The following is a 23,830-nucleotide window of genomic DNA, read 5'->3' as shown; positions in this document are numbered from 1 at the left end:
AACCAACTTTTGCTATTGTTGATCTTTCAGATTTTCTTTTTTTTTTTTTTTTGCATTTCCATTTCATTGATTTCTGCTCTAAGCTTTGATATTTCCCTCTGCCTAGCTCTTTTTGGTTCAATTTGCTGATCATTTTCTAATTTTATAAACTGTGCCATTAAGATATTTATTTAGGCCTCTTCTTCCTGATGTGTGCTTGAAAAATCTAGAAATTTTCCTCTTAGTACCAGTTTTGTTGTGTTCCATAAATTTTGATAATTTGTGTCTTTGTTCAATTTGTTTCCAGGAATCTTTTTATTTTATCTCTGACTCACTGGTTGTTCAATAGTGAGTTGTTTAATTTCCAGGTTTTAAAGTTTTTCTTCTGTGTCCCTTTGTAATTTACTACTAATTTCAGTGAACTGTGATCTGAAAAGGTAATCAATATAATTTCTATCCTCTGAATTTTATGGAGGTACATTTTATGGTCTAGCATGTGGTCTATCCTGGAGAATGATTCATGTGCATTGGAAAAGAATGTTTACAGTTTGCTTGGGATGAAGTGCTATATAAATATACCAGGCCACTTTTTTACCTTTATCCTTTCAAAGCTAGTATATTCTTGTTGAATGTCAGCATGGTTGACCTATCAAGGGATGACAGGTTGGTGTTGACATCTTGTACAATGTCTTGTCTTATTGTGTTGCTATTGATGTCTTCTTTCAGCTTGTCAACAATAATATTAAGTATTTTTCTGGTCACTCATTGGGTTTATATATGTTTAGGAGTGAGACTTCTTCCTGTTGTATATACCCCTTGATTTTTATGAAATGCCCCTTTTTGTCCCTTATAATTTTTCAGTCTAAAGTTTGTGTCATCTGATATTAATTGGCCACTCCAGCTTTATTAAGGGAGTTGTTTTCTTGGATGCTTGTTCTCCAATCTTTGTGAGTATATGTTTGTTCTGACTATTCAGATGTGTTTCTTGTAGGCAGCAGAATATTAGATTCAGTTTTTGATCCATTTTGCCACTTTGTGTCTCTTAACTGGTGAAATTATTCCATTGACAAATCAAGGGAGATGATAGTCATGGGGTTCCGTGTCATCCTTGCGTATAAGCTTGGTGTGTCTCTTGGTCTGTCTTGTCTTAAGTAGACCTTTCAGTTTTTACTTTAAGGCTGATTTTCATTTTGTAAAGTTTCTAAGCTGTTGTTTATCTGTGCAGCTACGTATACTTCCTTCAATTCTGAAAGTGAGTCTGGCTGCATGTGGTATTTTAGGTAAAACATTCATTTCATTGAGTTTTGTCACTAAATCCCACCCCTACCTTCTTGCTTTGAGGGTATCTTGTGACATTTTTTCTGTAAATCTTTTTTTTTTAATGAATCTTTAACAGTAATATTTAGGGTACATAGTGACAATGAATCAGGGGCATTTCCACCATCATTGTTGTCCTCTCTCCACTCCTGTTTCCAGCATGCATCCCTTATCTCCCTCCTTTGACCCCCCGGAATGCTAATTTAACTAGTGCCCTCTGTGAATAGCTTGTTGTAGACTGGGTATTGATTCCGTTGTAGTTGACTTTGGTTTGGTGTCTATGTCTGTTCATTTTTTATTTTTATTCAATATTCATAAGATTATTTGGTCCTGGTACCATCCATTCCCCCCTTAACTTATGAGGCAGAAAAAGATGATTCAATTTATATGATTTTTTTGAAATAAAAAAAGAAAAAATCCTTGGAGGAGTTCGTCTAGAGAGGTTATAAATATCAATTTAAAAGAAGAAAGGGAAAAGAAGGAGAAAAACATAACAAAACAACAACCAAAAACTCAGCAACTACAAAAAAATAAACACAAAATAGCAACAAAATAAAACAACAACCAAACAATAACCATAAGAATGAAAAAGAATTAAAAAAGGGAGGGATGACATGGCAAAGTTTTATGCTGCTTTTTTAAATTTTGCATTGGCACAGTAAATATAGGGGAAATTAGAAAGGAATTTCCTTGGCCTAAGAGATATAAGATTTGTTCGCCCTTAATGCATACTGTCATGGGAACAACTACAGGCTCCACCCATGCTCATTTTCATACTCCAAGGTCTTTTTATGGTGCCAGGAAACTTTCTGCTCAGTTGTGGATGATAAAATCAGGCTTCTGTAACTAGAAATCTTGGTATTTACACATGTCATAGAACTAAGCCTAGTATAGAGTCTTTCATTGTGGTGGCAGAAATTCTGCTCAATCGCAGTTGTCAAAGTCAGACCTCTGGAATTAAAGATCTTGGTTATTGTAAAAATCCTAGGCAAAAGCCTAAGCTAGAGTCTCTCTTATTGGTCCCAGGATAAGTTCTGCCTAGTCAGGGTTGTCAAAGTCAGTCTTCTGTAGTTAGTGATCTTGGTTGTTTAAACAGATCAAAGAATGCTGTGTCTTCTGATTTCATTATACCATTAGTGATGAGATAGAACAAATTGCTCTTAGATCAAGTTCTTGCCATTTCCTTATTGTCAGGATGTCATATCAAAACTGTGCAAGTTGGTGCCAGAACAGTATTAATAATTTCCCAGGGGGAGTTTGGTTCCTGGTGCTATTGCAGAAAAGTGTGTCAGTTCTATGTCTGGGATTTAGGGTTCAGGATTTGATGGTCACTGTCTGATCACATGGAGTCTAAGTTGGGTAGTTTTGCTATAAATCTTAAGGATGTTCCTTTGAATGTAATTTTCCTTTTTGATCTTGCTGCTTTCTGATTTTTACCTCTATCACCCACAAAATAACACATCTTTAACTAATACTGAAAATTTTATACTTAGACTAAGACAGAGCCTATCAATTTAATTGGTTCAGTCAATTCAGAGAACACAGTAGTCCAAAGTAGATCTTTTGTTGCCTTTGAGTAGAGTGAATAATGAACAAAATGATTTTCAGATACCCAATTTGAACCTCTTATATTGCAGTTAAATGAAATGTACTTTCATTTTATCTTTAGTAAAATCAACTAATTTTATTATTTCTTGTTTTATACTTGACATTATTGGTTTTTGTAAATCAGTTGTGTCTTGAGTGAAAATAAGCAAATTGTTCAGTGGATGAGATAAGAGTGAGCTAACAAGAGTAGGACTAAGGGCCAACTCCTGGATTTTCTACAATCCATGTGTCAACTTCATCTGGAAAATGTTTGCTTCACAGATCAGTGAGGTAAACACTTCTCAAATATTGGTAATTGTGATTATTCTCCCCCAATAAATGATTGACTAAAGAACTTGAGTCTCTACATGGCTTTGAGGAAGAATGACCTAGGAATATTAATTTCTTCCAAAAGGTAAAGAAATGATACACATTAAACTGAGAAGCTTCTAAACTTCAAAGGAAATAGTTACCAGTATAAAAGTCTACCAATGAATGGGAGAAATACCCATCAGATAAGGGATTAATATCTAACATATGCAAGACACTTTGCAAGAATAAAACAGTTAACATCATAAATAGTCAAGAAATGAATAGACATTTCCTCAAAAAAGAAATACAGATGGCCAAAAGACACATTAAAAATGGGTCCATATCACTAACCATTGGGGAGATGCAAATCAAAACAATAATGAATTTTCATTTCACAATACAGAGACTGATACACATCACAAAGAACAAGAACAACCCATGCTGGTATGGATGTTGGGAGAAAGTAACTCTTATTCACTGCTGGTAGGATCAAAATTGGTCTAATCTTTGTAGAAAACAGTATGGACATTCCTCACGAAGCTATAAATTGAGCTCTCTTATAACCCAGCAATAACACTCCATGAACACAAAAACACACAGAAATACAGATACTCCTCGCTTAACGATCTACCTGTTTAGTGACCGCTCACACTTACGACCATCTCTTCACCATTATTCTATTTTATTTTAAATATTCTTTTTCCATCTTGTCCACTCTACAGTACAGTACTGTGGTTTTTGGTGCTTCAATGGACCTACTTTACTGACTTTATGTTCTGTAATACATTGCAGTACTGTGTGTGGATGACACAACCTATGCAAATTAAAACAAGTGGAAGTTTCCGTTTGTCATTTCTCATTCTTCTACTTATTCAAATTACTGTATTTCAAGTACTATGCATATACTGTACTACTTATTCAGTACATGCAGTTCCTCACTTAAAGACCAATTCGCTAAACGACCAAACGTAACTTGGTCATTAAGCGAGGAATATCTGTATAAAAATGTCCTTTGTACTCCTGTATTCATTGCAGCACTATTTACAATAGCAAGAATCTAGAAACAGATGCTGGAGCAATGTCGCAAGCAGTAGGGTGTCTGCCTTGCACTTGCTAACCTAAGAGGTACTGCCCTTTGATTCCCCAGTGTCTCATATGGTCATCCAAGCAAGGAGCAATTTCTGCATGCATAGCCAAGAGTAACCCCTGAGCATCTCCCCGTGTGGCCCAAAACCCAAACCCCTTCAAAAAAATAGAATTTAGAAACAGCCCAGGTGCCCAAATACAGATGAGTGGCTAAAGAAACTGTGTTATATCTACACAGTGGAATACTATGCAGCCATTAGAAAATATTAAGTCATGAAATTTTCTTTATTTTTTTTATAATATCTTTATTTAAGCATCTTGATTACAAATATGATTGTGATTAGGTTTCAGTCATGAAAAGAACAGCCCCCTTCACCAGTGCAAGATTCCCACCATCAATGTCCCAAATCTCCCTCCATCCCACCCCACCCCCACCTGTACTCTAGACAGGCTTTCCAGTTCCTTCATTCATTCACATGGTTATGGTAGTTCTCAGTGTAGTTATTTCTATAACTGCACTCACCACTCTTTGTGGTGCGCTCCATAAAGTGAGCTGGAAGTTCCAGCTCTCCTCTCATTGTCTCTAAGGATTGTTGCAAAAATGACTTTTATTTTTCTTAAAACCCATAGATGAGTGAGACTATTCTGCATCTCTCTCTGTCCCTCTGACTTATTTCTCTCAGCATGATAGATTCCATGTACATCCATGTATAGGAAAATTTCATGGCTATGAAATTTTCCTATACATGGATCAATATGGAGATTATTATGCTGAGAGAAATGAGTCAGAGGGAAAGGGAAAGAAATAGAATAATCTCACTTTTTTATAGGGTATAACAAAAACAAGAGAGTATAATAATAATGTCCTGAGACAATAGAGGTCCAGCCTAGGGTAGAAAGCTTGGTACAGAGTGTTAAATGCAGTTAGATTAGAGAAGTGCAATGATAGTTGGAACTGATTACTCTGTACAAAAGCTCGTTATTGAAAGGGGAAAAAAATGACATGTAAGGCACCCCGTCTTAACAATAGTGCAAATCACAGTGTCAACAAAGAAAGAGACAGAGAGGAAGAAAAACAAGTTGACTTCCCCAGAGACAGTCGGGAGGGTGGGGGGAGGGTAACAGGAAACATCAGTAACCAGGAAGCGTGTACTGGTGAAGAATGGCGTACATTTTACAACTGAAACTCTACAATGAACAATTTTGTAATCACAGTGCTTAAATAAAGCAATTTAAAAAGTTATATTTTCACATTTTTTTGAAATGATCTAATTGCTAAACTATTTTAGATTCCTTTAACCCACATGAAAAGAGGAACAAAGTAAAATGAAAAATCTAAGTGAAGTCTCTATTACAGATTATTTGTTTGGGAGGAAAAAACATTACCTTTCATTTGATATTTCTGTCAAAGTTTTTTTTTTTAACTTAAAAGAACACATCATCAAAATAATGGGATTTTTGCATTTCCCCATGTCATGATATTTACAACCTTTAACACAAAAATATTTTCCTCAAAGCTCCTCTAAGATGCTTCTGCATTTAGGTGATTTTTGAAAACATCCCTCCTAGAGACAGAACATCTCTACATGTTTAGCATAACTTAAAGTAACAAAATCTGGTTATCTGAAAAATCATCTTTACTCTAAATCCTAAACCCTAAATGCTCAATTTGTGCTCGATAAACATACTCCCCAAAACAACCTTAGTAAAATACTAGAGAAAAAAAATGTATGTTGACAACCAGTATGGTAAGAAATAGCAGCATGCGAGAAAATGAAAAGTTTTAAGCAGAATTAAGTGACCAATATGGAGACATACCCAATTAATAACTACCACTTATATATGTTTGCATACATATATATCTTGAGTGAAGAAGTTCTAAGTCTCATAATTGAGGAGATAAACGTTCCGCCTTTTATGATAAGCCTTGCCAGATTCTACATTCTTCGTATCCTGGCATTGGCCTATTAATGTAAACCAGAATTACCAACTCTCTTTCTACTGTTTAGAATGTGGTAGGAAGCACATTCTGATTTCTTTTAAGTTAAATGGCATGACATGGCATTTTGGTGAGAGAAATATGAGCAGAACTGATAGGTATAAATTCTGAGCAGAGGGATTTGAAAACCAACTTAGTTTGTTGCTTGTATTTTCACAGGATATTTCAGATAATGTTGTCCTGAGTAAGGATAACATGAAGTGGATACCTTTTGCCTTAAACATACACAATCATTGACAGTGGCCAAAAGAATGACCCAGGGAAACTTTTCTAGTATGATCCATGGAAAATTTTCTGTTAGTTGTACTGAAGGTTTGATTTCTATCCCCCAGCAAATCCCTCCAAATGTTGAGCATTCCCCACCCCCAGCTCGCTGGCAGACAGAAATTTGAATGAGCATTGTACAGATTTACTGCAATCTCTAAAGATACTCATGAAATTATTTAAAAGTGGATCAAACACTCCTGAAATTCATATGGAACAATAAACACCCAAAAATAGCTAAAGCAATCCTTGGGAAGAGAAATATGGGAGGCATTACTTTCCCCAATTTTGAATTGAATTACAAAGCAATAGATTTAAAATTTAAATTTTAAATTTAAAATCAGATCCTCAGATCAGTGGAATAGACGAGTATTCAAAGAATGTTCCCTAGACATACAATCAACTAATCTTTGATAAAGGAACAAGAAATTCAAAATGGAGCAAGGAAATCCTCTTCAACAAGTGGTGTTTGCACAACTGGTTAGCCATTTGCAAAAAAAAAAAAGTGAATTCAGATCCCCCCCATCTAACACCATGCACAAAAATCAAATCCAAATGGAAAGACCTTGATATTAGGCCTGAAACCATAAGTATATAGAACAACACGTAGATAAAGCACTCCATGACATTGAGACTAAAGGCATCTTCAAGGAGGAAACAGCACTCTCCAAACAATTGGAAGCAGAGTTAAATATATGGTAATATATTTTGCTAAGAAGTTTCTGCACCTCAAAGGAAATAGAGTCTAGGATACAAAAGCCACCCACAGAATGGGAGAAACTATTCATCCAATGCCTATCAGAAAAGGGGCTAATACTGAAATCATACAAAGTACTGACATAACTTAACAAGAAAGACATCTAACCACATCAAAAAATGGGGAGAAGAAATGAACAGACACTTTCTCAAAGAAAAATACAAATGGCCAAAAATCACATGAAAAAAATGTTCCACATCACTCATCATCAGGGAAATCAAATCAAAACAACAACGAGGTACCATCTCACACTATAGAGACTGGCAAACTTTATAAGAAAAAGATCAATGTTGGCGAGGATGTGGAGAGAAAGGAACTCTTATCACTGCTGAAGGGAATACTGTCTAGTCAATCCTTCATGGAAAACAATATGGAGATTCCTCAAAAAGCTAGAAATTGAGCTCCCATATAAGCCAGCTATACCACTCCTAGGGATATACCTTAGGGACACAAAAATACAATACAAAAATCCCTTCCTCACACCTGTATTCATTGCAGCACTATTTACAATAGTCAGACTCTGGAAACAACCAAGATGCCCTTCAACAGATGAATAGCTAAAGAAACTGTGGCATATATACACAATAAAATATTATGCAGCAGTCAGGAGAGATGAAGTCATGAAATTTTCCTATACGTGGATGTACATGGAATCTATTATGCTGTGTGAAATAAGTCAGAGGAAGAGAGAGACACAGAATAGTTTTGCTCATCTATGGATTTTAAGAAAAATTAAGGACATTATTGTTATAATGCCCAGAATCAATAGAGATGAGGGCTGGAAGAATTGGTTCACGATGAAGCTCACCACAAAGAGTGTTGAGTGCAATTATGGAAATAACTACACTAACAATTATCATGACAATTTTAATGTGTGAGAGAAGTATAATGCATGTCTTGAATACAGGCTGGGGTTGAAAAGGGGGACATTGGTGATGGGAATGTTGTACTATTGAAGGGGGGTGTTCTGTTTATGACTGAAACCTGATTACAATTATGCTTGTAATCATGGTGCCTTTTTAAATAAAAATAAAGAAACATACTTCCTACTTATATGAGCAAAGATTTTTTTTACTTTTATGGTTCTGCTATCAAAATGAATGACATAGTAATGTTTGCTCCATTGCTGATAGAGTATTTTCTTTATTTACTTATTAGATGGCCATAAAGTTGTAATTTTAGCAATGTAATTTTGGCACAAAAATTTAAAAATGAAACAAAAAATAGCCCCAAATCCTAAGATTCTTCCATGGGATCTGTAACAATTTTAGCTAAGTACTTTGAATAAAGTTTCAGAATACCATCACCAAAAAAAATTTTTTTTGAATAAATAAGGTCCTCACTTACCATATATGTTAGGATTCTCAACATCCTTTCGCTGCTTTTGAGCTTCTAGAAAAACATTGACGTTGATTCCTCTGGCTGCTGAATTATAATCCAGGAATCTGGCTGGGACTTGGGTGCAGATATCTGGCTCATTGGAACCAAATCCCAGATCTAAAAGAAGCTCCACTGGATCTTTTTCCCAAAATTCCAGAAGTTCAGGAATGCTGTGATAAAAATGATTTTTTTTTCAGTTTAGGTTTACTTAAAAAATATTCATTTATTTTTCCAGTCCTCCACTCAAATGTCCACTTTTCTTCATAACTTGAGTAGAAGAAGACTCGGACTAAGCAAGCAAATGGCATTGTTATTAAACTCATAGATACTTAAAGACCAGTCAATCATTTCTACTCAGAGATTGCTTGCTTATAGTTTACCTGAAATTCTAATGGATTTACTTACTGGACTTTCCAAGTAAATGTTTAATTATATGGGCCAGGAGATTGTGGAACAGAGGTCAGTGGTAATGTACTCACAGCCACAAAGAAATAGATATTGATATCAAGGAATGAAACAGGCAAAAAAAAATAACATATTTAAAGCATATTTTGAGGATGTCAAACTGTGGCATCTGAGGTCTGCATATTTGTTGCGTACAATACAAAATTCAGACAAAATTATGACATGTACGAATAGTGATGCAAAGTCCATTAGAAAAATTAAAATTTGTTTTCTATTTTTCTTTTTTTTTTTTGGGGGGGGGGCCACACCCATTTGATGCTCAGGAGTTACTCCTGGCTAAATGCTCAGAAATTGCCCCTGGCTTGGGGGAGGGGACCATATGGGACACTGGGATATCCAACTGTGGTCCTTCCTTGGCTAGCGCTTACAACGCAGACACCTTACCTCTAGCACCACTGCACCGGCCCCTGTTTTTCTATTTTTCAATGCTGGGGTGAGATTTGGCAGAAATACAAGAAGTGCTTTCATCAAATGGGCTTATTTTGCTTTGGTGTTGTTACATATCAGCTATCTGGAAACTGTATTTACATAGAGCAATGCATTTCACTCATTAATTGACTCTTTGGTAACTGATATGGATCTTTTGGAACTCTTAAGGCTATCAGAATAACTTTGGAGATTTTCTTATGTTTATTTGACTCAGTTGCTGAGATTTTTGTTTTCCTTTACATATAATCCTAAACACCTTTACTAATTTGATCTCATTACTCCATCATTTAATTTGGTTTTATTACAATTCTTTCATCTGTTCATTTACATTACATTTACAGTATCGTGTCCATATCTAGCCACACTGGGAAGACTGCAAACCATCACATTTATGTTCTTTAGTGTGAACTAGGGATTTGGCATTTTGTCTCCTGATCTATCAGTAAATAAGCTAAGAAACCTTCTTATTTGTTTTCAATGATTTCATTTGATATCTTAAATCAATAGACTGCAGTTGCGGAGTTGTCAATGACTTGATACTTTAATAACTGAGGTTTTTAGGAGAAAATAATTCTTGTAAAATATGCAAGCTATGCTTGACATTTTAATGTTATCTTACATATTCATTAAAAAAGTATTCTCTGCCTGTCTGGAATACAGGCAGGGGATGGGAAGGGGAGGGGGTAATGTTACACTGGTGAAGGGGGTTGTTCTGTGACTGTAACCCAACTATGATCATGTTACTTAAAAAACATATCTTAAAAAAAGCATTCTCATTTATGCAAATATTTATTAAACATATTGTCATATTCTTTTGTTTGTTTTTTGTATTTTTTTGAGGAGGGCACATTTGCTAGTGCTTAGGGCTGATTTCATCTCTTAATCCAGGAATCACTCAAGACTAGCTTTGAGGACCATCAGGGATGCAAGGTACCATGTTGGCCACATGCAATACAAACACTCTCATGCTATAGTGCTGCTCTGGTCCCTATTTTGACACATTCTGCTAGAGAAGATTGGTTCACCCAAAGATTGCTTCACTCAAGATATCCAAAGCATATCTCATAAAGATGTACCATTTTAGCATGTGGGTTTTTCTACTTGAGTTCACTTGCAGTTCCAAAGGCTCACGAGAAACTCCTATGCCTCCTTAACTGACAACTAGGAGAAAGTAAATTCACACACTATTATTCATTGCAGCACTTAACACAATAGGTAGGCCATGGAATCATCCTAGGCATCCAAAGATTGGAAATGTACACACACACACACACACACACACACACACACACACACACACACACACACACATGCACACTGGAATACTATATAGCTGTAAGAAGGATGAAATTCACTGCAACTTGGATGGAAATGGGGATATCATCTTGAACATAGGAGATCAATAGAAAGACAAATATCAGATGACCTCACATATCTGTGGTATATACAATAACAAAACAAACAAAAAATTCCCCCCAAAGGGGGATTTCCTGAATTACTCTAGTCCTTAGATTATAAAAATGAGAAGGATTGGGAAGGAAAGAAACCAAAAAGGAGAAATAAGATAAGGTGAACAGAAAAAAAAACCAGGAGCAGTGGGCAGGGACCTTGGGCACATTAGTATATAAAACTATGAGATATCTAAATACCACAGAGCTAGAAAAAGTGAAAACATAAAATCCAAACTATAACTAATCTTAAAAATGTGCCTGTCAAGGATACAAGCTAGGGGATAGGAGAGAAACTTGGGACATTGATGTGGGGAGTTGACATTGAAGATGAGATTGGTAATCTGAACATTGCATTACTTAAGTTCAGCTATGAATAACTTTGTAAGTCACAGTGCCTTGATAAAAAATAAATAATTGTTTTCAAGAATTTAGATTCAAGAGTATTGCTAAGAGTTAGGACTTTTTGTTTTGTTCTGTTTTTGAGTCACACCCGGCAGCGTTCAGGGATTACTCCGGGCTCTGTGCTCAGAAATCGTTCCTGGCAGGCTCGGGAGACCATATGGGATGCCGGCATTTGAACTTTCATCCTCCTGCGTGCAAGGCCTTACCTCCATGCTATCTCTCCGGCCCCAAGATATAGGACTTTTATAAAAACAATATACTAAAGGAACCTGTCTACACAGCAGGAAAAGCTTATAGAATTCTAAATTATAGAACATCTGCTTATGACTCATACCCTTTTCTTATCATGAGTTCTCCATTCCTCAGACCTGGAAACCGCAAGTTCCTTTACATATCTCTATTTTATTCCATTTGCTAGAATCTACATGTATATTCTCCCTACATATGTAATTATATTTGTTCTTTACTCTACTCATCTATTATATTTTCATGTAATGACTCTACCAGCTGGAGAAGAACCCAGAGGGAAAGAGGAAAATTTCATCTCTATCCTACAATGTGGTGACATAAACAAAACAAAGATATCACCTATCTTCTAAAGGTTCACAGTCTCAGATCCAAATATATTTGATCTGACATGAAATATTTCAGTATCAATTTTAATTTTTATTTAATTATGCAAGAAAACATAAAAATCTGTGCTCTTCTCTTTCTTCCTCAGAATCTTTATAATTCTCTTCCCATGCCAGCTAAACTGACATGTATGCTCAAGGATATTTTCTGTATAGTTACATATATACTGAAATTAGTATCTGTTATGTTATAAATAGCATCACACTGCATGTATTTTTCTTGCCCCTTTTCTTTAAACATATGACTTGAATATTACTAAGAGCTAGTATGTATATATAACACTTTACCTATTCCTTTTATTGCTATAAACAATTCTGTACAATGGAAATGGCCATAGGTATTATTTGGTTATTTGTTTCAACCTTACTGGTTCTTTCACATTATTCTTGTGAGCTGGAGTCTAGAAATCATTTATTCATTTTTTCATTCATTTATTCTACAAGTATTTCTCAAGTGTCTATTTGTAATTTCATGGAATCCACTGTTGCACAAAATGATTTCTCTAGATAACAAGACTGGAGTGCACATACCTTTGTGGTATACTTGCGGTAGAGTGGCAAGAGTTGAAACTGGTCCCTCTGGATAGGGTGGGGGTTTCTGAAAACTGATGCAGAGACCTAGGATTAGGAGAAAAATACCAGTGATGAGATGTATTGATTTCTGTATTAGTCCTGTGACTCATTCCTTTTCAAAGCAAACATTTGCATCTTCTTTTCATTTCTCCTAAACCACAACCTTTGAAAAAGAGACTACCAGAGGAACTACTTCTCTTTTCCTTCTGTCGAATGTTACGGAAAGTGTGAGAATTTAAGTGTTAGGTACCCCACTAGTGCGCATTATGTAGGTAACAGAATGTCTCACTTTTGACAGATGGAAAATCATTGGGGAACCTTTCAGGAATACAGTTTAGCTGGGCACCAACTTTCAGGGTAAAATAAAATGATGTGGCAAAAGGAGGGACAGTGAGCAGTCACTGAAACAACTCCACATAAATTCTCCTAATGGTGGAAGATTTCATATCGCATGTTTAGCAATCTCTAAATGCTATCTCCGGGGCTCCTGGAGCATCCATATTGAATAGGAGCACACTATTTTCTACTGCAAAGGAGATGAATGTCACTTTGTTCAAATAAACCTCTGTTGCATGTGATTTGAAAGTGCTTTTAAACAGAAAGAAACTCTTATAATATGATCCACTTTATATAGTTCAGGACTGCCATAGATACATCCCATATGAACCAAGACCAGAGACCAATATTTTTAAGTAGGTCTGAGAAATTTTTCCTATTTTCCAAAGTATTTAATAAAGATAACTGGATACTGTCTCCTCTTTGGCTTTTTGTTTCTCTCTTTTGGGGCCCTATCCTGCAGTGTTCAGAGCTTACTCTTGGTTCTGTGCTCAGTAGTCATTCCAAATGGGGCACCAGGTGAAAATGCAATGTGCCTGAGATGGAACTTGGTGGCCACATGCAAGGTAAGTGTCCTACTGGAACTATCAATACAGGCCCAGGCCTAGACTTTGTTTAACTTTGTTTAACAACTTTTTCATCTTCTTTAGGGCAGAGGGTGCAGATATCTGCATAAAAAGACTCTTTATTTGACAGAACATTGATCTTGACTTCAAAATAGAAAAGATACACTCTTTCTTGTTGCTTTACCTCAGCTCCTGTTCAGTCTGCTTGTATTTCTGTCACTTTGAACTTGAATGTTATAATTTATTTTGTAATATTCAACAGAAAAACTGTAGTATGTACCCAGAAACAGTTATGGCCTTATTAGATTCAGGAGACTTCACAAGCATGCCTGGTTTGTACTAAAATACATAAATCTTAATCTTAGCTCTCATTCATTTTATTCTTTGACATAAGAAAAGCAGCCGTAGTGATTTCCCTCATGGCTTTATGATTCTATAATTAGCACAAACAACTAATCATTTAAGAGATAAAATCTATCAATATTTTTGTATATAAGTTGACAAGACTCTGGGGCATACTGTATTAATATATAATTTTTAAGAGTTGGAATTCTAAAAATTCAAGGATGGCTGAATCACAGAGAGGAGTTTTTATTTTTGGAGACACTTCTAGTGAAGCTCAGGTTTTACTCCTGATTCTGCTCTGCAGAATTACCCCTGTGGTGCTCAGGGAACACTATGGGGTGGTGAGAATTGAACCTCAGTCTATTGGGTACATGGAAAGGTCCTACCTATTATAATATGGCTTTAGCCCCAGGAAGCAGATTATTTCTGCCCTCAAAGAGTTCATATGTCATGTATTAGTTTTTAAACTAGAGTGTGTTTCAGATATGAATGGATTGAAAAATATGCCCACAGATTTTGGAGCCCTACCTTAAATGCTCTGATTCATCCTGCAATACTATTAAGTTATCAAATGATAGTTATAATGCTCTTGGGAAATATTGAAAATACAGTCTATCCTCATATGAATGGGCTCTTACCACTTTTTATCCAACATAGAAATTGTATATGTTATTGCTCATTGAATAACATTCTGTTAAATGATATCAGCCACTTAAAACATTAATAAAACTAATTTATGAATAGGTGCTTATTAGCCATTGAACTATATTATAAAAGTTATATTAAAAGTAAAATTACATGCATATTCTATATGCATTTCCTTTATAAATATGTTTTAATAAATCCCCCTCTTCAAATCATCATTTGTTAGTTTATTTGCTCACTCCTTTATTTTTGGAGAGCATCAAATTTTTTCAAGATTAGTAAAACATTCCAAGCACTGTGGATAAGCCAGGAATAAGATTTCAAGATACGGGACTAGAGAGATAGTATGGCAGTTAGGGAATGACTCTTCCATTTAGCCGACCCAAATTTTATCCCTGGTATTCCATATGGTCCTGTGAGCTCTGTCACGAGTGATTCTTGACTGAAGAGTCAGGAGTAAGCCTTACGCAACTTAGGTGTGGAACCCAAACAAAACAAAACAAAAATTTCAAGATAGTATGATTACTTTCATTTTATTTATGAAATATATATATGTGTAGGATGTTTTATTACATTTTATTTATGAAATATATGACATATAGCATTGCTTCTACTACCTACCTCACATAGTCTTTCACAGTCATATGAACCATTCCTTGTTCATGCAAAGGAGCTACAACAAGAAAAGGAGGGAGGTAGTTAGAGACCACGAGAAAAGGGAAGAGGTGGTTAGAGGTGGTAAATTCAATTCCCTTTCTCATAGAAGAATTTCTTATCCATCAATGAGCTCACATGGAATCTATTTACATTCTGAAATTTTATAGGCATGAGGTACAAGGCAGAATGTAATCATTAGCTAAATTGTATGACAATCACTTGAAGAAATACAGTACTTGCTCAGTGAGGAGGAAAATCAATGGAAAGTGAAGTAGGCAGAAAGGACTTAATAAAGAGAGTAGTATTTGTCTCAGGTTTTATAAGAAAGGAGAGTACTGGTTGAATAAAAAAGAGATGCTATCACAAAAGAAGTGTCCTTCGTGGGAAGGGTGTTTGCCTTGCATGCAGATGACCCAGGACTGACCCAGGTTTGACCCCCGACATTTCATATGGTCCCCCAAACCTGCCAGGAGCGATTTCTGAGCACAGTTCCAGTAGTAAACCCTGAGCTTTTCCAGGTGTGGCTCAAAAACCAAAAGGAAAAATTAAAAAAAAAATAAAAAGGGAAGCTGGAGCAGTGGCACAATCAATGGGGTGTCTGCCTTGCATGTGATAACCTAGGATGGACAGCGGTTTGATCCCCTGGCGTTCCATATGGTCCCCCAAACCAGGAGCGATTTCTGAGCACATAGTCAGAAGTAGCCGCTAAACATCAACAGGTGTGCCCCCCAAAAAAGAAAGAAAATAAATAAAACAAAAAGGAAGTGTCCATTGTGTGGATGAAACACAGTGTTAGTCTGATTAGATCAAAGGATATTTTGTAATATTTTCTCATGAAAAGCAAAGCCCATGCTTACTTGAGATTGTGCAAAAACCATTTTGAATGGTCAAGAGCTAAGACCATATTACTGACATTAGATTGTTTCCAGTATGATGGCAATATAGATTGGGGAACCCCAAAAGGCAAGGATTTCTTGACTTTAATCTTATAGTCTTTGGAAGGTCAGACCATTACTGACAGGTAGAAAAGAGGCGGTCTTTGTCCCCATCTTCACTATTATACAGATACTGCTCTTGAACCCTATGTTAGGCTCCTTATACTCTCTCTTCTGGGGTAAATGGAGCCAAAGAGGCACCAACAGATGCAAAGGTGAGTCAAGAGCATCACTAGCTATAGTTACTAAAACAAAACAAAACCGTCAAATGAAACGGCATAAATGTTTTTGTTCTACGCATTACAATTCAACTCAAAGACTTCACCACTACCAAGTCTAAATTTTGGAGAATAGTGTCAGAATAAATAAAGCAATTTTGGGAAGGTTTGGGGGGATCAGTTAGGGCTTACTTCTGGTCCTGCACTCAGGGAGCACTCCTGAAAGTTCTGAGGGAACCATATGGGGTGCCAGAGATCAGGCCCATGTAGACCACATGTAAGGAAAGTGTCCTAATTTGCCATTAAACAAATACTTTTTAACTTATAGGTCAAATTTTATTTTAAAAATTGTAGCAATTGAATATTATTTTGACCCACACCCCCACTTCCCCAGTTCAGGGCCTCTAGGAATTACTTCCTGTATACTTGACCAACTGGATTAGATGGCTGAATGCAACAGATGTGTTGCTTTGGAGATCTCTGGACCCATTGCTATGTAGAGGGCCATGAGGTGCCAGAGAGGGAACCAGGCTTGGATGCTGTTTTTATGTCCCTAACCATTGTGATATCTTTCTGTCCATGTGGTACAAGTTATAAAATATTTCCTGGATTTTTGTTGCTTTCCACTTTTCCTCTTAGGATCCATCACTCTGGGTGCAACAAATAATGTTCACTATGATCTTTGTTCACTCCTGTCCTCTGAAATAGAGGACAGGAAATAGATAGACTTTTCAGCTTACATCTAGGCATTTCATAGTCTTGCTCAGTACAATGTGGAGCTATTTTTTCTTGCCCATTGGAGATTTTCTTTGGTTTTATATGTATTTCTGAATTGTAAAGTTAATTTCTTAGAATTTAAAATCTTATTGAAGTAGTATTTGCTGTGTTCTTCTATTTTCAATAGTTATCTGGAACCAAAAGGCTCACTGATATTCCAGTGGTTAACAACAATTGGATTAAGAAACTTCCTTTGAAACTAAGAAGAGGCATTATCAGTAGCAGGCTTGGTCTCTTGAAGGTGATGTGCAAACACTGCTTTGGCCAACAAGCCTGGTTGAATCCGAATGTTTATTTTCAAGCTCCTACAGGCATGTTAGTCTGTTGTCTTTGATGAGAGTAAAAACTATACACAGAGAATATTATAATGGGGCATTCACGCCTACCTGGATGCCCTGGATTTCATCTAATTTCTGGTAACACAGAGTTTGAGGGATCCCATTCAAAGGTAAGGCCCTTGAAGATATTTCTGTATACACCACAGAAAGCCCTACCTGCTAGACTATCCTCAATTCCTCACTTCCTTAATAATTGTGCATAATTTATTTTCTTTATTTTTCTCTTCTTTTTAAAAATATCTATTTATTTTTATATAATATATTTAAACACAGTGATTTATAAACATGATTGTAGTCTGGTTTTACTCATACAAAGAACATCCCCTTTCACCAGTGCAACATTCCCACTATCAATGCCCCCGTCCCCATCTTCCCCACCCCCTGCCTGTATTTGAGAGAGGCATTCTGCTTCTCTGACTCATTAACCTTATCATGGTAGTTGCTAGTGAAGTTATTTCTCTAACTGCATTCACCACATACAAGGCACATGCCATTATGCTTGCTGCCACTCTAGCCCTCCGTCTCATATTTCTATGTCTTCTTACAAATCGAGGGAAAGAAAAGTAGATGGTACCAGAACAAAGCAGCCTTGTGAGCATTGAGTGAAAATAAAAATTGATCAGTCCTAAATACCCAATCCAAAAGTCAGCAGCAATAAAATCAAGAGACCCAAACTATAACAAGCTATCTGCAAAAGGGACCCGTTATACTAGCAGTCCAGGGAATTGAAGGTGGAGGTATGGCTTGCATGCTGGGTATAGTAGTGGAGGGAGACCACAGTCGTGGTGGGAATTGCCCTAATTCACTGTCTATATGTACCTATATACTCGAGTATAAGCCAAGGTTTTTGGCTTATACTCGGGTCATGCAGGTTTTCTGATTCTATGTGTGCGCACCAAATCAAATGCACATAGTCTTCAGTTGTCTTCTGCTATCTGTTGGAGGGGGCAGTCCTTCAGCTCAGTTGCTGAGCAGAAGAGGTAGGTGGCTGAACTGAACTGGAGGCCACTGAACTATTTAACCCACAATATTCAATGGCACACTTAATTTAGAGAAAAACCCATTTAAGGCAATCAAGTTGTGTAAATAAATGTTTATATATCCTGAATCCTTATAACCAGGGGTTTTGGAGTATAAGGATCCAGGATTTTTAATCATTTATTTACAATGCTTTATTGTCTTAAATGGCTTATTCACTTTATTAAAGTTGCCATTGAATACTATGGGTTAATGTGTTATGTTAATGGCATACAATATATCAAACAAGCATGCATTGTAAATGTAATTATTCATTTATTTATTTATTTACTGATTCCTTGGTTATTGTAATTGTCTTGGGTGTATATATTTATTTTATTTAAACACCTCGATTACATACATGATTGTGTTTGGGTTTCAGTCATGTAAAGAACACCACCCATCACCAGTGCAACATTCCCATCACCAATGTCCTAAGTCTTCCTCCTCCCAACCCGACCCCCGCCTGTACTCTAAACAGGCTCTCCATTTCCCTCATACATTCTCATTATTAGGACAGTTCAAAATGTAGTTATTTCTCTAACTAAACTCATCACTCTTTGTGGTGAGCTTCCTGAGGTGAGCTGGAACTTCCAGCTCTTTTCTCTTTTGTGTCTGAAAATTATTATTGCAAGAATGTCTTTCATTTTTCTTAAAATTGGGTGTATATTTTTATTTTTGAAATTTACCAGTGGCTGCTGCATTTTCCGCCTTGGCTTAGACTCAAGTCACTAAGTTTCCCCAGCTTTTTAGAGAAAATTGGGGGTCAGCTTCTATTTGGGTCAGCATGTACTTGAGTATATAGGTACCTTAAATATAACTGTGAAAGACTTGTAATTCACATTGGTCTCAATAAAAATTATTTAAAAATAATTATGCCTGGAGCTGGAGAGATAGCATGGAGGTAAAGCGTTTGCCTTGCATGCAGAAGGACAGTAATTCGAACCCCAGCATTCCATATGGTCCCCGAGCCTGCAGGAGCGATTTCTGAGTGTAGAGCCAGGAGTAACCCCTGGGCGCTGCTGGGTGTAACCCTCCAAAAAATTAATTATGCCTGATTCTTTCTCATTTCACTTCTAAGAGACAATGATGTAGTTTTTGTGTTTGTTTGTTTTTATCTGAAATTAAAGTTTACTTTCTAGATATGTGAAAGGACAAAGAAAAAAAGTTTTGATTAGCCGAGTTTCCTAAGACTGAGTTAGAAGAAAATCTAAGGGGGAAAAGTGCCCTGCTTCACTCAATGCAACCCACAGCATGGGCTTAAGTGTCAGTTTTGATTCCCTTTTAGATACGTGTGTCTCCAACCACCCTCCCTCCTGTTGAATGGACTTCTGCCATCTGAAGCAGCAGACAGCACACTTAACCCTGCAAAATGGATTACTGGAGAAGATGTAGGGAGAGCTGCAGAAGGCACTAATTAGCACCTTTATTGGCTTAGAAAGAATTTTTTATTTTGGTTTTCCTAAGCATTTCTGACTGATTCATGGAAGACATTTGGTTCTTTGGAATATCGTCCAATAAACTAATCAAATTACATTTTCACAGGGCTCTAAAAAATAGCATTTTGCAGCTTTCTGTCTGTTTAACTCCTGCATGACCAAGACACTTAGTGGAGACAGTCTGCAGAACTTACCTTTAATAATTGGAAAAATAAATGTTTTGTTTGTTTGGGGGGGCCATGTTCAGTTGTACTCAGTAGTTATGCCTGGATATAAACTCAGGAATAACCCCTGTCTGGTTCTGAGGACCACATAGGATGCTGGAGATGGAACCAAGATCAGTTACTTACAAGGCACGTTTCTTATTGCCATATTAGCTCTCCATCCCCAAGAGTCGGCAAATTATTAACCTACATTCTCACCAAAAAGTAAAGGATTCTTACATTGTTTTTGACATTGTTGAAAAACTAAGGTCAATTGCCATGCTGGTTTTCTTCACCTTCATATGTTCCTACTTTTAGAGGTTGACTCTCTCACTCCACTGCTGACTTCAGCCTAATTTCTAATCACGTCAATCCCGAGTTCATAATAGCTTCTTCCCAAGGTGTCCGTTTCTTCCCCACATCAAGAGAGACACTGAACTATGTCATATCTCTTCACAGAAACCATTCCTAACTTGCGACAATTGGTACGGTCAGTGAGTAATAAGCTTGAACGAACCCTCGAAAGCCACTATCAATGCAAGTTATCACCAATTATTTATGACCGTCTATTCCACTAAGCAAGATAAGTTTTAGAAATTCCACAAATTTTGTGAAATTGTACTGTAGAACCCACTACAACTACCTGTCTCTGAGCCAGAATCTAAGATGATACCTTTTGACATCTGTGTCCTGAAACATCAAGTGTTATTTCATCTCTTTATATTGAATACACGTCTTTAACTGCACTATACCCAATTTACTGAGGAAATTGTTGCAAACAAGAAACTATGACTTTAGTTCCTGATTATCTTTGGGGGGGGGTAGTTTAATAAATCCTACACAGATTAATCTCTTTATTGTGGGTGGCATGTTGGGCCACACCCAATGACTCTCAGGGGTTACTCCTGGCTATGCACTCAGAAATTGCTCCTGGCTTGGGGGACCATATGAGCATATGGGATGCCAGGGATTAAAATGAGGTCTGTCCTGGGTCAGCCACATGCAAGGCAAATGCTCTACCACTGCACTTTTGCTCTGGCCCCACATTAATCTCTTATTGGTGTGCCATTATTCACACTTATACTGCTTTCACCAAATGACATTACATTGTTTTAATATGCTTTACCATAATTGGATCTCTTATAAATACTAGTCTGACTTCTTTACATATTTCTCAACTTTATTTTTGTTTGCTTGGTTTTTATTTTGAGTTCATATTAAACAGTACTGAGGGGATTCTCCTATTAGTGCTTAGGGAACCATGAATAGCTGCAGTTTGAACCTAGGCTCCTGTATCCACAGTATGAATTTTAGATTGTTAAGTCATTTCTTTGATGCAGATATTTCCTAATGCTTTGGGGAGTTATTGCCATTTTAATGATATTAACCCTGCCAATTCGTGAGCAGAATATGTGTCTCCATTTCCTTGTGTCCTCTCTTATTTCTTGAAGCAGGTTTTTTTTTTTTGTAGTTTTCTTTGTATAGGTCTTTCACCTCTTTAATTATGTTGACTCCAAGATATTTGAGTTTGTGGGGCACTAATGTGAATGGGATTGTTTTTTTAATGTCCATTTCTTCTCTCTCATTATTGGTGTATAAGAAGGCCATTGAATTTTGTGTGTAAATTTTGTAGCCTGCCACTTTGTTATCTGAATCTATTTTACAAACATTTTTTAAATCCAATGCCTCTCTGAAACAGCTGTTACTGTCCTGGTTTAAGCTTTCTTATTCTATTTTAATTATTTTATTAACTTTTTACCAGGATCCTACTCCACCCTCTTCCAGTTGTCCTCAGTTTATTTTCAAAAAGAGTCAGAATTGTCTGTTAGAAAGATGCAAGAATATTGTGCTCTTTAGCATACTTTTAATACACTCCCTTATCACAGTAAAAGCCAAAGTACTTACAGAATTATACCTGTTCCCAAATTATCTGATTTTGGTTAATTCTTTAATCATGAGCCCTCTACTCTTTGCCCTGCTCAATAAGCTGAAAGAATTCGGGTCTATTTTTTCTGGGAATGCATAGAGCGTGCTTAATTTTCCAGGAATTCTGTTTAAGCTATATGATTTTTCTAGAGTAGTTTATCCCACAACAAGCAAGATACTTTGCTCTTTCACTTCTTCCAGGTTGTTACTCAAAAAGAGTTCTACCTGTGATGCTTTCCTTGACCATCTATCCTTCTGACATATTATTTATCTATTTGTTTATTACATTAATAATCATATGTCCAATGTAATTATTTTCTTTAGTATACCCAGTTTGAAATGAATGCATTGGTTGTAGGAGATAATCAATGTATATTTGTTAAATAAATTTGGATCTGTCTGAAGTTTGTGTGTGTGCGTGTCTGTGCATATATACATATATAGACAAGAAAATGGCTCACCTGTAAGATAAACAGGTACTTGGATATTTGCGTTGCTGTTAAATGTAAAAATTTCAGATAGATCAAGGAGAAAAATCAGAACTACAATGATTTCTACAGGTAATGTGTTTAGCATTATCCTCCAACATTTTTTTATTTATCTAACATTTGGTTCACAATGTTTTTTTCTTTTAAAAAAGTTTCTTTTCCTATTTACTTGACTAATATGAGGTCACTGGGGATTAAGGTATGTCCTAACACCTAACTGTACTTATCAAAATATAAGAAATGGAAGTGAAGTATGTAAAAAAATTAAAATTCACTGAAAGGTTTCTAACTAAATGAATAAAATAAATAAACTGACAAAATAAAAAATACTAACTGCTAGATTTTGTGAGAACTAGGGTGGTTACCAGCGAAGAAATGGAATGGATGGGAAAGGGATCTATGTTTTTTGGGGGGAGGTTTAGTGTCAACACTGGCATTCTAGGGTGGGTGTAAGGAGACTTATACATATATTGAGATTTTGAACTCTATACCCGAAATCCTATAGTGTTGCAAACTACTGCTATATTATTTTTTCTTTTTTAATTTTCTTATTTAAACCATTGTAATTTAAAAAGTTATTTAGACATACACTACTTCAGGACAAAATCCATCACAAGTGTCAAGCTCCCTTTCACCAATATTACTGGAGAGTATCCCATGCCGCCATCACTCGTCCAGCTTGCAAGCATAACAGGCACCTTTTTAAGTTTGTTTGTTAAAGTTTGCGTCTCATGATTTCATTGTCATTGGATATTCAGTTTTATTGGCTTGGATATTTTGTTTTGTTCTTTTTTAAAACCACTGATGCACCTGAGAACACTTCGCCCCTAAATTAGCCCCCTGTCATGTCATGAGTGTCTTTCTCCTCCACTTAAATGGGGATTGTTGAGAATACTCTAGGCCTCAGAAAACAGGAAGTAGAAGGAAGAAATTGAGTGCTATATCAATTTTTAAAAGCTATGATAGGAAGAAGAGGAAAAGATCCACTGGTAAAAGACAGTAGTCATATGAAAACAGTAGCAGAGATTGTCAATGCAACTACAAGTCCAAAAGCTGTAAGAATTGACAGCCAACAGAAAATTCAGCAAGAGGCAAGGAAGAGTTCTTCCCTTGCTGACTCAAAGTGGAAATCAAATTTAATTTCAGAATTTCATCCTCCAAAATGAAGAGAGGCTAGATTTCTATTTTTAAGGTCTAAGTTGAAAGTAATATTTCAGGTTTCCCTAGGAACTAAGGAGCCACTTTATATCAGACCTTTATAGTTCCCATTTTACAAGATTTTTACTCAATACTTTTATTATTTTCCT

The 23,830-nt window shown here is 36.2% G+C and overlaps 1 protein-coding gene across 1 annotated transcript in view; it reads right to left on the bottom strand.

Annotated features, from left to right (window-relative positions):
* The window catches only part of ITPRID1 (ITPR interacting domain containing 1), a 100,985-nt gene that overhangs the window by 63,879 nt on the left and 13,276 nt on the right, over positions 1-23,830 (bottom strand). The window contains 3 exon segments of the mRNA XM_049785975.1: positions 8,649-8,851; positions 12,592-12,678; positions 15,147-15,198. Of these exon segments, the coding sequence (XP_049641932.1) occupies positions 8,649-8,851; positions 12,592-12,678; positions 15,147-15,198 (342 nt within the window).

This window comes from Suncus etruscus, chromosome 13 (assembly GCF_024139225.1).
Source record: "Suncus etruscus isolate mSunEtr1 chromosome 13, mSunEtr1.pri.cur, whole genome shotgun sequence".
Taxonomy (NCBI): domain Eukaryota; kingdom Metazoa; phylum Chordata; class Mammalia; order Eulipotyphla; family Soricidae; genus Suncus; species Suncus etruscus.
The sequence above is the reverse complement of the archived record's forward strand: the minus strand, read 5'-3'. Positions and strand labels throughout refer to the sequence as shown.